At 37.5% G+C, this 17,300-nt stretch overlaps 1 protein-coding gene across 4 annotated transcripts in view; it reads left to right on the top strand.

Annotated features, from left to right (window-relative positions):
- Positions 1–17,300, top strand: part of ETV1 (ETS variant 1) — a 93,522-nt gene that overhangs the window by 36,087 nt on the left and 40,135 nt on the right. For 3 of the 4 annotated variants that reach the window (XM_021706977.1, XM_021706978.1, XM_021706979.1), the window contains 2 exons: positions 13,100–13,229; positions 16,238–16,426. In XM_021706977.1, the coding sequence (XP_021562652.1) occupies positions 13,100–13,229; positions 16,238–16,426 (319 nt within the window). The remainder of the gene's footprint in view (positions 1–13,099; positions 13,230–16,237; positions 16,427–17,300) is intronic. The other variant, XM_021706980.1, reaches the window with a different exon arrangement.

Genomic DNA, 17,300 nt, shown 5'->3' with positions numbered 1-17,300 from the left:
ATATAGTTTTGATACCTGATTTTGTTTTTTTCCTGAGGATTAAGGGTCATGATTATGAATGTCAGTTACACTCCCTGCTAAAATGCAGAAATGACCTCAGTTATTACTGGGGCATTGAGGTGTGTAGAATTCTGTGCCCTTATTAATAAACAGTCTCAGAATGTTATTCCTTGTCATTCTTGTATCAAATCTTTACCATTTTTTTCCTTCTCTTACATCAACAAACAAGTACTTATACCCATTGCACTTTAGAAGAAAGCTTACTTGATCTAATGCCTTCATTTTGTGGATTAGAAATGGAAGCGCAGATAGGTTGCACAGTTTGCCTATGGTCAGACAACTAGTTAGGGGTGGAAACAAAGTTCAGATGACTTCACTCCTAATTCAGTGCTCCTTTTACCAGGCCACACTGTTTGCTTTTCCCTTCTGTCAGGATACCATGTCCTAATGGGTTTTCTCCATGTTCAGTTTTTGCTCTTAGTGAATAGTTGGCTGATATGAAGAGAAACTAGAAATAAAATGAAATAGAAAAAGTAGTGAAGTGACATCTGATGACCAGAAACTGTTTCCACAAGTCACTTTACCTTCTTGAGTCAAATTTATCTTCTGTATAAGGAAATGGTTGACTAGTAACAGTCATTTAAAAAATTTACTTAGTGCTTACCACATGTCTTTTTCTATTCTAAGAAGTTCTTATATGTGTTATACCATTAAATTCATACACAGATTCCATGAAGAAATTCTGTGATAACCCCCAGGTTATAAAGGGGGAAACTGGATAACACAGAGGTTACCAAGCTCACCAGTGTTCCTTTAGTTAGTAAGTGACAAAGCCAAGATTCAGTCCCATGTTTGTAACCACTCTGCTTTCATGTGACAGGATAGGGTGATTGACAGATTTTCTTCTAGATGTAATGCCTGATGATTCTGGGTTTGAATAATAACAACACCAACAGCTAACATTAGTAAGGACTCATTATACACTTTCACAAACTGTCTCGCTTCTCTCATCAGCTCCACAAGCAGGTGCTATGATCATCTCAATTTATAGATGAGAAAACTGAAGCACAGAGAGGCTAAGTGGATTGCTCCATCTTACAGCTAGTAAGTGCAGTGGATTTGGAACTGGAAAGATTTAAGCACCTGCTAGTTTGACCATGATGCCTTATTGCCTGAAAATGAGTACTTGAGTATCTAAGCCATGAGTGTAACATGAGTTTTTTAATATTTATTTTTGCTGATTCGAGGTGGTGTGTGTGTGTGTGTGTGTGTGTGTGTGTGTGTGTGTGTGTGTGTGTGTGAGAGAGAGAGAGAGAGAGAGAGAGAGAGAGAGAGAAAGAGAGAGAGAGAGATCACATCCACATATGGATACAGTCACTGATGATTTCTCAGCCCTGTGTCAGATACCCATATGCCAAGCCCCGACAAGTGAGGGAAGTGATTTGAGTGCAAATGATGAGAGGAGTGGAGTGATGGGGACAGTGGGGACTATGGCAAATAGGAAAGCACAATAGGTCCTGGTCAACGGGGCAGGTGATAATGGTTTCAGCCAACTGCTGACCTGGTTTTCAAGCTGGAAAGTGCACCCAGTGTTGCTGGATGTTGTTGTTGTTGTTGTTGTTGTTGTTGTTTTGTTTTGTTTTTCCCTAGAGAAGGTGGAAGTTTGGATATTTAAACCAGAAAAAGATTTTGAAGCTGATTCTTAAATGATCACAGCTATCTGAAATTATTTGCAACCACTCTATGAACCCAACTGATTGTTGGCAACCTCTGATTGAGATCATCATGGCTGGGGGAAAGTGACCATTCAATGAGTGAGAGTTGGATGCACCTTGATATCTACACTATTCTTCAAAGAGACAAAAGATGGACCCAGTCCCAGAATCCTTATCTATTCTATTCTGTCTGTTAAAATGTTCTGATGGTGTTCTGTAGTGTAGAGAAAGCTGCATTTTAAAGTCTACTGTTGAGAAGTACCTGCCTTATGAGGCCACAGCATTCATCAGAAGGTTCCGCTCTGTAGACTGGGAGGAATCCTGGCTTCTGATCTCAGCTCTGTCCTAGCATCAGTTTCCTAGTCTGTAGACACCTGATACTGGATGGGGGTGTAAGGTCCAGGGACACCTTTCAGACTTAAAAACCATATCCCCTCCTTCATTCAGGTACACTCCTGGCAAGGTCACTCAGAAATCTCTGCAGTCACTGTTACAAGTTTGGGATCCCACCCACCCTGCTGCCCCTCCCAAAAAAAGGCTGTTATTGTTTTTCTGATAAATTAGTCTTTCTTGTGAGACTCAGTGCTGGATTTTAAACAGCCAAAGAAGTTCCTTTAGCAAGTGCTAAAAATCTACTTCAGAGAGCAAGTTGGGGGTATATTGATGACTGTTTGCCTTCCCCCAAAAGAGCTATTCCTCTTATCTGTTTTACACATTGGACTTCCTTTTATGATTTCTTAGTACAAAGGTTTCTGAAGCTAAAAAGAAGAAAAACAAAACAAAACACTGACTCAACCCCAAAACTTGGTCAAGTCTAATGTCTGCCTCAATAAAAAAAAATTCTAAGGTTCCTGACAAGGGTGAGTCTATCTTCCTTTACCCTTGTCATTAGTACAAAATGACATCTTAGTGTTGCCAAAATAACTCCAGGGACAAACTAGGTATGAGATCTCTACAGACCGATACCATTCCTTTCAAAACTTTGAGGCATCTTTTTTTTTTTATAGCCGCTTTACTGAAAAAATATTATTTAAGAAAAAAATAAACATCAACTGACTACACTATGGTCTAAATTCCTGTCTTGGAAATATTATAGGTGAATGTGTTTCCAGATGGTACAAATAATGTAAAATCACGAAAACTCAAATCAGGGTCTCTGTCCATAAGTGTGTTTCAGTTTGCATTTTGATAGCAGTTTAGAAATGTTATCGCTGGCTTTGTCACAGACATAATTCACACCTTTCTTCAGGCACTGTAAACAAGAGAAATGGTTTAATGGTCCCATAAAGGCACTCTGCTGATGGCTGAGATTAGGCCCTTTAGTAATGGATGCTGGTGTGTGTGTGTGTGTGTGTGTGTGTGTGTGTGTGTGTGTGTGTGTGTGTGGTGTATGTACACAGTGGAGATGGGGAGTGCTTGGAAGAAGTAAATGTGCTGGAAAAGAATCTTCCAGAGGCCAAATGCAGCTGAAGTGCCTTCTGCTTTTCTGTGCGTCTTGGAAGATGGATTTACCAAGCATGTGACACTATTGTCTTTGTTTGTACACAGGCCTTCTCCTTTGCTTCCGGAACTTAATTGAGCACTAATTGAGGTCATCGTCATCCATTTATCACCTGAAATTGATGTGATATTAACTTAAAGTGAATGCTTTTCATCTACTGAGTGAACTGCTAACTACATATATTTGTATAAAAGGCCACATGCATTTTTCATGCCATGCTTGTATCTGGTCTTAAATAATCTAATTTATGTACACCACTTACTTTTTCCCCCTTTTAGAGGTGTGTGTGTGTGTGTGTGTGTGTGTGTGTGTAAATCACTGCTACAGCCAAGTGAATTTTTTTTTACAAGCCCTTTGGTGTCCACAGCATGATTTGTTTTGACTTTCTCACTTATATTTTTTAAACAGGTACAAAAAATTCTCCATGTTATGTATCACCCTGGTATAGGTAAATGCCGTGAAATTTCTTAAAGCATATAAATTTGTAGTTTTTTAGAGTCTCAATTTTGTGTCATTTAAGAACAAAATCAACTTGTTGGTGTGTATCCCTGTAAAACTGGCTACACAGGACTGCACACTATTGGTTTTGAGAGTCAGAGTAAACAAAGGGCTAAGAGATTAAAATTTAGTGTCCTTTGTTGACTCATTTAGCTGTCCCCTGACACTAGCGAGTATCACTGTTCTATTCAGCCACTTTTGTGTTTTCCCTTTTTTTTTTTTATTATAGACCATATTCTAGAACAAGAATCCATGAACTTTTCTTTGTAAAGGGTGAGATGGCAAATATTTCAGGCTTTGCAGGTCATGGTTTCTGTCACAAGTACTCTATGTTGACATTGCAGCTCAAAGTAGCCCTAAACTATACCTAGATGGAGTGGGAGAGTGTTCTACTAAAATTTCATTTACAGAAATAAGCGGGAGGCCTGATTTGGCCCATGGGTTGTAGTTTGCCAACCCTTGTTCTGGAACAGTATACAGAAGACTATTCTAGAACAATATTTTTAAACAGACCAGAAATCTTCACTTCAAATAAAGAGATTCATCAAGGCGCTGTATTTCTAGCTATAGATTTGATGCAAATACATGGTTGAATTTAGAGAAGAATTAAAAATGTGATGTGTTTTTCTCCTCAGGGTAATTGTTTTGTATTCACAGAAATTGCTACTCTATTTCACTCTTACGAGTAGAGTTGGGAGGAAAGCCAAGTGAAAGGTCAGCGCCACAGACACTTATCATTGTATTTACACTCACTGTCTACATATAGAAGGAGCCCTTTCCATCACTTGTGGCATTTTTGGTTATCAGCGTGTAGGAGAAGCTTCAGATGTTGGATGGCTACATTTTTCCTTCAGTGGAATATGAGTGGTGTGAATTTTTAAATGCCTTTGGTCATGGTAATAAATTGAAAGAAGGTAGAATGCCTGAAAGCCAATACAAATGTTCTGAGAAGTGTTTTCGTTTAGCTACAAGTGCCAAGAATATATTACTAAGGTCATGTATACAGAAACATCTACTGCACACACATGAATTAAACTTAATGAATACTGGCTAGTATCTTTACTAGGGAATTTTGTAAAATGCTAAATAGAGCTTTAATTGGACTTCTGTGAGCTTTATTGTGTATTACTGTTTATATTCATCCCACAGCTCCATGTTTTCTCCCTCATGTCAGTATCTGACAAAAGTATCTGGGGCAGAGTAGATAAATGAATTAATGATTTAATCACTGAAGAAATGAGTGGATAAAGAAAGATCACATTTAATGTTATAGTGGTGCTCATGCATGTACATATAAATAAATTTGAATTATATGCTCTAAGGTTCAAGAGTTGCAATTAAAAGCCCAGGGCTCTAATTCTTAACTTGTTACAATCTAGCGTTAGATCTATAGTTTGGTATGATGCCTAGCTTCTTTATGACTTTTCACAAAAAGTCTGAAAAGTGGGAATGAATATGTTCTTGTCTTGAATGATGAGCACCAACTAGAATATAGGATGATTCTTTGAAAATTATAAAATATCATGTAAACTTGAGGGTTTTTAAAAAAGCATTTTTGCTAGTGTTCTCTATTGGGATCCAAACTCAACCAGAGTCTATTAAGTGGGCACCTAAAGTTAAACATATTATCTTTCTTAAATATCATCATCTTCACTATAGAAATATAGACAAAAAATATGATTCATAGATTGTATTTTTCATTCTCTGGACTAACATTAACCAGTCAATTATTGCAAATATGGTCTGTTTTCAATGTAAGGATACAGATAGTGTACCAATTCATGATTGTTTGGGAGATTATTCTCATGAGAAAATTTTAAATTCATTATTTCTGTATATATATATATATTTTTTGTTTGTTTGTTTGTTTTGTTTTGTTGTTGTTGTTTTTTGTTTTTCTTTTTTTTTTGAATCAGAGTCTCACTCTGTCGCCCAGACTGGAGTGCAGTGGCCGCTCCCGGCCACCACAGCCTCGACCTGCTGGGCTCCGGCGATCCTTCCGCCTCAGCCTTCCGAGTAGCCGGAACTACAGGCATGCGCTATCACTCCTAGCTGATTTTTTGATTTATTGTAGAGATGAGGTCTCGCTGCCCAGGCGGGTCTCGAACCTGCGGGCTCAGGCAATCCACTCACCTCAGCCTCCCAAAGGAGTGGGATTACAGGCTGAGCCACCGAGCCCGGATCCGTATATATTTCAGGTGTTTATATGTGATTTTATATTATGTATCTACTCTCAACCAAAGACGTGGTTGTATGCCAGTATTGCTGCTCTTGGAAAGCTAAGGACATTTCTATGTTCTAGTAGAATGATGATGACAAGATTGTGCTCCCTTTCTTTTTTTAAATTTTTTAAAAATTTATTTTAAATATGTTTGGGCCTCCCTTTGGTGCCCACTTTGCCTGATTTGAGATCTGGTACCCTTATTGATGTTGTGTCCCCCCCCCCACCATTGTTATCCCTTTCTAAAAAGTTGGTGGAAAAAAAAAGTGGAAGCAAGATAATGTGTTATAGTTCATAGTTCTAAAATGAAAACAGTTACTAATTTAACAAATGATGAGTCCCATAACCTCAAATACACTTTTGAATTAAAAAGTGGTTGAGTTTATTTTGAAACTGCATTTTTTTAAAGTCCTGGTATTTTGTAGCTCTTAAATTTAACCATTAGAAGAACTCAGTCATCGTTAGTCAGCCTTAAGATGTGGTTTTAAAGGTCAAGCTTTCATCAAGGAAAATATGCAAGGCACATCTCTTGAGTGTTCTTTCTGCCTTTCCTCCCCAAAATCTGATTGTCCAGAGGAGTTGTGAATCATAAAAGTTTTCATGGAAAACATGTTTAAGGAATGCCTAGGAAAGACTGCAGATTTTATAGATAAGTTATCTGAACTGAATTCAGGGATAAAGATATAATATCATTTTGAGCCATCACTTTACAAATGAAATGAAGGAGTGAACTCACTTGATATGATTCACTTGAAGAAGGAAAGATTCACTTTAATTAAAACTCAAACAATGCAGATGCCTATCGCTCTCTGTTCTAGACCCAGCAAGGACAGGACTGTAAGTGAAATGAAATGTACCTAGCAGTCCCGGCAGCAGGCTGGAGCCGTGTTCAGCGAAAGTAATTTAATTAGTGTTGATCATGACTCCAGATGATGGTGATTTGATAAGGAATAATTTAGTACTTAACAGCCTTTTACATGCACCAACTCCATGTGGGAAGGTAAAGCAAATTGCGGAAAATGAATGTGCTGCTTTCGCTTGTGCCCGTGCCAATGAACTGGAAAACCGCCTGTTAGCAGACTCGTTCTTAGGCCTGTGATGAAATCCCCGACATGTTTTCAACTCAGCTGTCTCTGATGGGAGTCTCTACACCATCTCATTTAAGAGTAAAGAAGAGAACTAATTTTTTGTGTGACATAGAATCTCCAGAAAGCAGGAAAGTTAAAATGAGGAAAATAATGTATCCCGTGGTTCTTGTGCAAAAAGTTGAAGTTCTTTAGCTTGGCTTATTCTTTTTTTTCTTACATGCAGCAATTCAAAAAAAAAATTTCTTGCCAACTTGAATTCATTGGATTACTTATTTGGCTTATGATTATAAAAAAAAACAAAAATCAGTTTCAAGGGCCCGTAGTGATTAAGAAGCCCACACATGTCGAACATGTTATAGACATATTATAGGAGAAACCCAAAACTGCTTGAAGTCGGAGGACTTCCAAGCATCCTTGAGTGTTGGCGTCTGAGGAAGAGGAAAACATTGATTAAAAAAATTTTTTAAAGATGTTTCGAGGCTAGGCACTGTGGCTCAAGGCTGTAATCCCAGCACTTTGGGAGGCCAAGGCAAGAGGATTGCCTGAGCCCAGGAGTTTGAGACCAGACTGGGCAACTTGGCAAGACCTCGTCTCTACAACAAATCCAAAACTTAGCCGGGTGTGGTGGTGCATGCCTATAGTTCTGGCTACTTGGGAGGCTGAGGTGGAAGGATCGCCTGAGTCCAGCAGGTTGACGCTAGGGTGGCTGTGAGCATGCCACTCCACTCCAGCCTAGGCAACAGAGTGAGGCTTTGACAAAAAAAAAAAAAAAAAAAGATGTTTCAAGAACTGGACCTATTTGAATCAGAATTTCTGGGAGGGATACAGTAGTTTGCTTGGGCTGCCATAGCAAAGTACCACAAACTGGGTGGCTTATAAATCAGAATTTATTGTCTCACACTTCTGGAAGCTAGAAATCCAAGATGAAGGTATCAGCAGAGTTCTGAGGGCTGTGAGAGAGAGTTTATTCCATGCTTCTCTTCTAGCTTCTGGGGGTTTCCTGGTAATCTCGGTTTCCTTGGCTTGTGGAAGCTTCACCCTTATCTCTGTCTTCATCTTCACATGACTTTCTCCCTGTGTACATGTCTCTATATTCAAATTTCCCTTTTTTATAAGGACATCAGACATACTGGATTAGTGCCCATCTTAATGACCCCATCTTAACAAATCTTCCAAATAAGGTCATATGCTGAGGAACTAGTACCAAAACGTCAACATATGAATTTTGAGTGGACACAGTTCAACTTATAAAAATAGGATCTGGGTATAAGATCTGTGTTTTTATAATAGGATCTGTGTTTTTTCAAAAGCTTTCTGGGTAATTTGATGGTGGGCTAGGTTCAGGGATCCTGTATTTATGGATCAACTTGTTCTCTGTTACCACTGAGAATTCATATACCCTGCAACAGACTGAATGTTTGTGGTCCCCCCACCGACCAAAAAATTCAAGTGTTGAAACCTAATTCCCAATGTGATGGTATTTGGAGATGGAGACTTTGGGAAGTGCTTAGATCATGAGGGTAGACTAATCCCTCATAAATTGGATTAGTGACCTTATTAAAGGGACCCCAGAGAGCTCCCGTGCACCTTCTACCCTGTGATACTGAAGCGAGATGATGGCCATCTATGAAACAGGAAGTCAGCCCTGAGGGCTGGTCCAGCTGGTGCCTTGACGTTGGATTTCCCAGCCTCCAGAACAGTGAGCAATATATTTCTTTTGTTTATAAACCATCTATTTTTGTCTGGGCAGCCTATTTTGTACTTTTGTTACAGCAGCCTGATTAAGATATGCCTTTTCTTCTAAGGTCAGTTCAGGAAGCTCATTGGCCCAGTCTGAAGGCAGTGAAACTCCAAACAGCATGTCCATCCATAGATGTCTTTTGCTTCTAGGTCAATGCTAATGGACATTTTGATAGGAGGCTATTGGTATGCTAGTGACCATTCCTGGTGGCACCCCAGACTTGCCATTCCTCATTCACTTTGTTCCCTACCCATCTGGAATAATTTCTTCTCTGAAGCTGAAGCTCATTTTCGGATGTCTCAGCTGAACCAGGAGGCCACACATGTTCAAATATCTTAATTTGTATAGCTTTAATTGATGTCCCTCAGATTTTTTGTCCTTTTTGTTGAGGTACACATTTATTATTATGTAAAAAAATCTTGTGTGCAGCTTGATGAATTCAACATATATGTATATCCATATGACCACAACCCAAAGCAATATAAAAAATGTTGCTAGCACTTTAGTAGTTTATGAATGACCCTTCCCCATCAATAACACTCCCATCCACCAACAGAAGGGGATTCTTTCACTCTTACTTGAGTTCGTTCTGTTCTTAAAATTCATATGCTGGATATTGTTTGTGTATGGCTTCTTTTATTCAACTTCACATCGGTGAGACCACCTATGTTTTTGCATGTATCGTGGGTAGGTAATCCATCCCTTGTTATTTCTGCATAATATTCATTCCATTGTATGAATGCTCTGTGATTTATTTATCTATTCTCTTGTTAGTGAATACTTGAGTTTTTCCAGTGTTTGCTGTCATAAATAAAAAACTTCTTTGAAAGCCGGGCTCGGTGGCTCAGCCTGTAATCCCGCGCCTTTGGGAGGCCGAGGTGAGTGGATTGCCTGAGCCCGCGGGTTCGAGACCCACCTGGGCAACTTGGTGAGACCTCATCTCTACAATAAATCAAAATGAGCTGGGCATGGTAGTGTGCGCCTGTAGTTCCGGCTACTTGGAAAACTGAGGCGGAAGGCTCGCCGGAGCCCAGCAGGTCGAGGCTGCGGTGGCCGGGAGCAGCCATTGCACTCCAGGCTGGGTGACAGAGAGAGATTCCAACTCAAAAAAAAAAAAAAGAAAACTTCTTTGAACATTCTCACACATGACTTTAGGTGAACATATATGCTCCCTTGTATTGAATATATACCTATAGGCATAATTAATGGTTCATAGGGTAGATTTATGTTGCCTTAGTGAATATTGCTAAGATGTTTTCCAAAGTGGTTATAGCTAATTGATACTCTCAGCAACATGTGTAAAATTCCCATTGTTTTATGTCTTCACCAAAACTTAGCAGTGTCAATCTTTTGCAGCTTAGTCATTTCAGCAGGTATATAGTGATGATCTCATGTGGTTTTATTTGTAATTTTCTCATGAATAATGATTTTGAATATCCTTTCATATGTTTTTGTTGTTGTTGTAGTCTGTTTTGTTATTTGAATATCATCTTTTCTGAACTACCTGCCTGTTCAAGTCTTTTACCCATCTCTAAATGGGCCACTTGTCTTATTGATTTGTAGCAGTTCCTATTATGTTAAATATGAGTTTTTAATCAGATCCTTCTATTGCAAGCATCTTCTTATAGCTTGTAGCTTACTTCGCATTCTTTTAATTGAGTCTTTTAAAAAATGGAAGCTCTTCATATCAATGAAGCCTAATTTGTAGATTTTTATTTTTCATTATGGTTAGTGCTTTTTGTATTCTGTTCACAAATCTTCTCCTACTTTGTCATTCTCAATACTTAAAATATAGTAATATTATTAAACATTATAACCTCTAATATGCTTGACATTTTTATAAATATGATAAACCACATCATACTGCATATTTATTAGCTATAGAGGTCTTATCAATTTGTATTCATATACACTTGATCTGATTTCTCAGGTATAGTATGATTTGTTACTTAAATTGAATTCTGTATGTTACTACTGCTTTTTCTCAGGAAAATGTAAAACCCAATACTTAATCCAAGGTACTAAAACTTGTGAATACACATTTGGGTATTAAAGATGCAAATGTATAATAAATATTTGAAAACTATTTGTATAAAAAATCAGCAAACGTCTGGTTAATGTATTACAAGGATGTGTCATTCAGTGTTTGTTATTCTAAGGTGGAGTATACTCATACACAGAGCACACAAGTATATACTGAGTGACAAATTTCTTACAGAATAAGCATATTACTCTTTGACTAGGCATATTAAGCACGTGTGTATGTGTAAGCATACACATTACACATTACACTAAGAAAATACTTTGAGCCGGGCTCGGTGGCTCAGCCTGTAATCCCACGCCTTTAGGAGGCTGAGGTGAGTGGATTGCCTGAGCCCGCGGGTTCAAGACCCGCCTGGGCAGCGAGACCTCATCTCTACAATAAATAAAAAAATCAGCCGGATGTGGTAGCGCATGCCTGTAATTCCGGCTACTTGGAAGGCTGAGACGGAAGGATCGCCGGAGCCCAGCAGGTCGAGGCTGCGGTGGCCAGGAGCGACCACTGCACTCCAGTCTGGGCAACAGAGTGAGACTCCAACTCAAAAAAAAAAAAAAAGAAAAGAAAATACTTTGAAATAGACCAGTAGCTATTATTATTATTTATCAAGTTTTTTAGATCATTAATTTAAGTAAAATTATTAAGTTTTTTAGATCACTAATTTAAGCAAAATTTGCTTATTTGGGAAATGTGTTTTCTCAGATATTTCAGATAGGACTTGAGTGCCATTGAATACTTCTGTCAAAATTATGTGAATATGCAAGCAAATATTATTTTCTTGAAACTTGGTAGTTCATGATATCTAATTTTTTATTAAGATTATATATGGCATTCAAGCTAATAGAAGTTTATAATGCTGTGATGGCATAATCAAGGTGTATAGCATCATAAAAAATTTCTCTTGTCACATCTTCCATTATAGAATGCAGACTTACCATATTGTATTTTAATTCCAGTATTTTTAGGATTTAGAATAAATCTCCAGAATGTGTGCCTTCTTTATGCTTATTCCTTGAGGAATAATTTGTGGGCATTGTACATAAAAACAACGTCTATTCTTATGCCTATGTTTCCCATTTTTTAAATGACTGTCCCACTTCTGCTGAAACTTTGATTATTCTTTTTTTGAGTTGGAGTCTCACTCTGTCACCCAGACTGGAGTGCAGTGGCCGCTCCCGGCCACTGCAGCCTTGACCTGCTGGGCTCCGGTGATCCTTCCGCCTCAGCTTTCCACGTAGCTGGAACTACAGGCGCGCGCTACCACGCCCAGCTAATTTTTTGATTTATTGTAGAGATGAGGTCTCGCCTGCCCAGGAGAGTCTCGAATCCACGGGCTTGGGCAATCCACTCACCTCAGCCTCCCAAAGGCGCGGGATTACAGGCTGAGCCACCGAGCCCGGCGAAACTTTGATTATTCTAATAGGATCTCTAATATGTATTTTTTTTAGTTTCATATAGAAAAATATAAGTGTACAGGATGTTATTTATTGGTTTTAAAACTATGAATCTCCCATTCATACTTCTTCTAGTCTTCATATTTTATAATATAACCTTTGCATTTTATTAACAATAAACAAACATAAGCATCTTCATACACTAAGTCACCGAACAAAGTTGAAAACATCACTTGATATTAGAATAATTGTTTTGTGGTGGATTACATGTGACAAACATCTTCCACATATCCCTCACATTTCATCTTCACAATTCTGGTAAGTAGGTAGGCAGGCACTCTAATCTCTATGTGATAGATAGGCACTGACCTCAAAGACATTGAGTTTTTTGCCCAAAGCATCATAGTCACCTCCAGACTGGATTCCCTTTGTCACAGTCCAGTTGTCATTTCACCAAACCACTATTGATGTTTTTGGTATATTTTTCTTTCAATCATGCTTAAAATATATTCTAGTCTTCTACTGATTCTTGGATAATGATTCGTATCTTTTCTGCTTTAGTCATGGCAGTTCTTTTTGAAATATTTTCAAAATTTGCTTTCTCAAATCTGAGCTTCTAGCATTGTTCTTATCAGCTAAGCAAATGACACATGATTTACTTTACTTTAAGTAACAAGAGAAAATTCAAGCATGCATTGTGTTATGTAGTAAAAGCAGAAAAGGAGGGTACAGTGATTCTCCAGAACCTTTTCTGCCACTGAAATGTATTAAATGTGATATTTATTACCTATGTAATTTAATGTGAAATGTTAATGACAATTTAATGAGCGAGATAGAACAGATTTACATAATAAATTTCTAGCTGCATTTAATTTTTATGGGTATTTTTGTTTTGTTTTCTAGTGGCTTTTCATGGCTTACCACTGAAAATCAAGAAAGAACCCCACAGTCCATGTTCAGAACTCGGCTCTGCCTGCAGTCAAGAACAGCCCTTTAAATTCAGCTATGGAGAAAAGTGCCTGTACAATGTCAGGTAAAGCAACCAGATGCATGTATATAGGGTGGTGGTTCTCATTGAAACAAAAATTCCAGAATAACATAAAAGAGTTTCAAGTCCTATTTTATGAGTTACATCTTTAGTATGTAAAAAGCAAATTAGGTAATGCGTTTAGCAGACCTCTAAAGAACCGTTTACCATTACACACTTTAAATTCATTTTGAAGCAATAATTTTCATCCATATCAGCAGTAACTTTTCTACTGAAGTGATACATCTTGGGATTGAAAATAGGGGTCTTGTTTGGCACAAGCAGCTTTTGAAAGTTCCCATTAGAATGAATGCATTATGCACTTTAGGTAGAGAGTTTGTAGAAAAAAAATGAAACATTTGGCAGGTCTAAGCAGTGCATTAGTTATCTGATAGGCTTTGTAGATGATCTATAAGATAAGTTCGTGGACAATTGCAATAAAACTAGAATTTCATAAGGCTTAGCAGAGGCTATTATCTATTAAAAAGCCAGTTGTTCTGATGATAAAAGGGTGGTGCAGTAAAAGTACATTGTTCATTTGTTAGAGAATTTGATAACATATATGTTCATTAAAAACCCTTCACAATAAATTGCATGCTGCTGCTTTTCATATTGGCCTTTAATTGCATAAAGAAAAAAGTTGGCACTATCTATTGAATATTAGTACTCTCAATTGCAGTAGAAACTTGGTTCTTAAATGGAGTTAGTTTGGAAACTTATAAAAATGATTACAAGTATTTGCACTGTTTTATAAGTTATATCAATTCAGATTCATAGCACATTATGATCCAAAAGGGTCTTCTATTTCTTCATCCGATTGCTACATATATTCTTTAAATCCAAGATGTGTAAGATTCCAGAAACTTAGATTTGTGCCATCACAGCAGCTGGCCAGTGCTTAGATATTCTATTACTATTTGTTCTTGCAAACTTGTCTTTTATATTTGCTTTTCTAAGAGGTTCACCAGAGCCTGAAATTATGAGCCAGCTCAATTGAAACTGCAAAGCTTTTATAAAGAAAGATTTCATGTAGAAGCTAGCTATTAAAACACACTGAGTTCAGATAAGACAGTATTGATCAATCTGAGCTTTATTTTATAGTTTGGTTTTATTTTTGCATTTTCTCCTTATGAGGGCTGTGTATCCACAGCATAATCCTTTAACATATTGAGGAATTTCTAATCAATGGGCCAGTTAGATATAGAATTGTCATACCATTTCAACAATGATCAGAACTGTGATTATGAAGTCACCATTGTTTTATGTGCCATGTCTGATATCCATAAATTAGCAGTGGAGGAATTACCTGAAGATTTTGAGTTTCTTTTTGAAAACCAATAAGTCTCACAGTGATATATGGTATATGCAGTAAATTCTGGTACTTCCATCTCTATGCAAACAATATAATTTATTACAACATTTCATTGGAGAAAAGTAGTAATAGGACAGTATCTTTTTTCTTCATTCAGGGGAATGAGTTAGTTGAACCGTTTCATACACAAAGTGGGATTTTATTCAGAGGCATTGATCAAGATCATAGGTAGAACCAAGTATGTGGTTCTTTCTATGAATACCGTTGATTTGATTTTGCGTTAAAGTAAGGGTGGGCACATACCCCTTGACTCCTGTAAAGTATTTCTGCACTTGGTATAGAATTCTGTTGTATTGATGGAGTAGCAGGATAAATTATTACACAAGTCATTTCAAAAAGTAATCTTTTTTATAACTTTTAAATTATTTTAAAATTGTGGGGTACAATTCAGGGTTAGGTATACAAATATTCATTGTGCAGTTACCCTTGTTGAGGAGTTGTGCCTCCAATTTTTTTAAAAGAAAAAATGTGTATTGATGAATGCTTTTTATTTGAAAAGGAAGCACAGCATTTTAACCTAGCAATTGTCCTGTGTTCAGAAATTTAAGTAAAATTTGGTTTTAGTTTAGTATATTATAGATTTACAAAATTAAGTTAAATCACATTCCTGAATGCTACAGATAGGAAAGCAATTTAAATTCATAATATAAAATCAGGCAAACTCATTTTATTCTTTTGTAATTGTGAGTGTTTAGAAGTTAGACTACAATAGAATTTTATTCTTAATAACATTATTTTGTGGTCATTCTCCAAGAAAGTTTAAAAAATCAGAGACATTTAAATTTACCTCCTTAATCTTCATTATCCTATGTGAGGAAGTCAATGCCAAGCATCATTTGTTTAATATAATAAAATAAAAACAAAGGAAAAGTACTACCATCTTAAAATTCCACAACTAATAAATGCAAGCCAGATATAGTCTCCATCTTATTAAGCTGATGATAGTTTTAAAATCTTTATACTAATATAAGAGTTAGAATATTAGAACTACTTAATGATTTGGGAAAGATCTATCAAACTTTCTTAAAAACATATATCAAGAATTCATGGGGAAAAAAATGCCATTGCTTTTTTGGACAGTGATTTTTCTTATACTAAATTGTTTGCATATGTATTAAAAATATGTGTTTTAGGCCAGGTGCAATGATTCACACCCATAATTCCAGCACTTTGGGAGGCCAGGTGGGAGGATGGCTTGAGCCCAGGAGTTTGAGACCAGCCTGGGAAACATAGTGAAACCTTGTCTCTACAAAGAATTAAAAACTTAGCTAGGCATGGTGGCACATGCCTGTAGTCCCCGCTACTTAGAAGGCTGAGGTGGAATTATCACCTGAGCCTAGAAGGCTACCTTGATCATGCCACTGCATTCCAGCTTGAGCAACAGAGTAAGATCCCGACTCAAAACAAACAAACAAAACACATTTTATATTTGTGCCGTTTCAAGGTTTTGTTATATGTATCCTATTTTCTGGTTAAGGGTGTGGTGATCTCAAAGTTTACATGTTCTAGAATTTTTTAAAAACCACATAAAGTTTTAACTTCCTTTTGACTTAAGCCTACAATATTTTTTTCTTCCTTTTGATTGAATTTTTTAATTTCTCCAAATAATTGAACATTCTCTTTCCTTTTGTCTCTTGGATAGTGCCTATGATCAGAAGCCACAAGTGGGAATGAGGCCCTCCAACCCCCCCACGCCATCCAGCACTCCAGTGTCTCCACTCCATCATGCCTCTCCAAACTCAACTCATACTCCAAAACCTGACCGGGCCTTCCCAGCTCCCCTCCCTCCATCACAGCCCATTCCAGACAGCAGCTACCCCATGGACCACAGGTAATCTGCAGATCACAGTTTCTTTAAAAACTGCCTTTAGCATTCTTGGAAGAAATCCCTCTGATCAGTTCTGAAGACCTGTAGTGGACTTCAGGTGAGCCCATTAATTTTGCACATCTGTGCAAAATATTTTTAGAAAGAGCTTGCTCAGTCTATACTTATAAATAAATTGTGGAGAAGGTCACTTATAAACATTCCTTTTATAAACATTTAAATTGGTTGCTAAAATGGAAAATTAATCTATCTACTGACATTTGAACATTTCTCTTTCGCTTTGCTTGAATTAAATTGCTTCACTTAAACTTTAAATCAGATCATCCCATTTTTATGAGCATATGTGTGTACTTGTTCTGTAAAGTTAGGAGACTAATTTTAGTAGGTGGCTTATGGAATTAGGTTCTTTACCTTATAGTGAATGGTTTAGCTGCACCCAGTTTTGCAGATATAACTTATTTGATTAAAACTATTTACTGCCGGGCTCAGTGGCTCAGCCTGTAATCCCGCGCTTTGGGAGGCTGAGGTGAGTGGATTGCCTGAGCCCGTGGGTTCGAGACCTGCCTGGGTAACTTGGTAAGACCTCATCTCTACAATAAATCCAAAAATTTAGCTGGGTGTGGTAGCGCGTGCCTGTAGTTCCAGCTACTTGGAAGGTTGAGGCTAAAGGATCGCCGGAGCCCAGCAGGTCAAGGCTGCAGTGGCCGGCAATGTGCCACTGCACTCCAGTCTGGGCGACAGAGTAAGACTTCAACTCAAAAAAAAACCCCAAAAAACTATTTACATCCTTTCCAAGTGATGACACTTCTTGTCAGTAGATGTGTGCCCCTGGACACTGAGAATATACCGTTAAAGAGATGGAGACTGAATTAGTATTAAT

Source organism: Carlito syrichta, unplaced genomic scaffold (genome assembly GCF_000164805.1).
Source record: "Carlito syrichta isolate Samal-C Ts95f unplaced genomic scaffold, Tarsius_syrichta-2.0.1 Scaffold316272, whole genome shotgun sequence".
Taxonomy (NCBI): domain Eukaryota; kingdom Metazoa; phylum Chordata; class Mammalia; order Primates; family Tarsiidae; genus Carlito; species Carlito syrichta.
The sequence above is the reverse complement of the archived record's forward strand: the minus strand, read 5'-3'. Positions and strand labels throughout refer to the sequence as shown.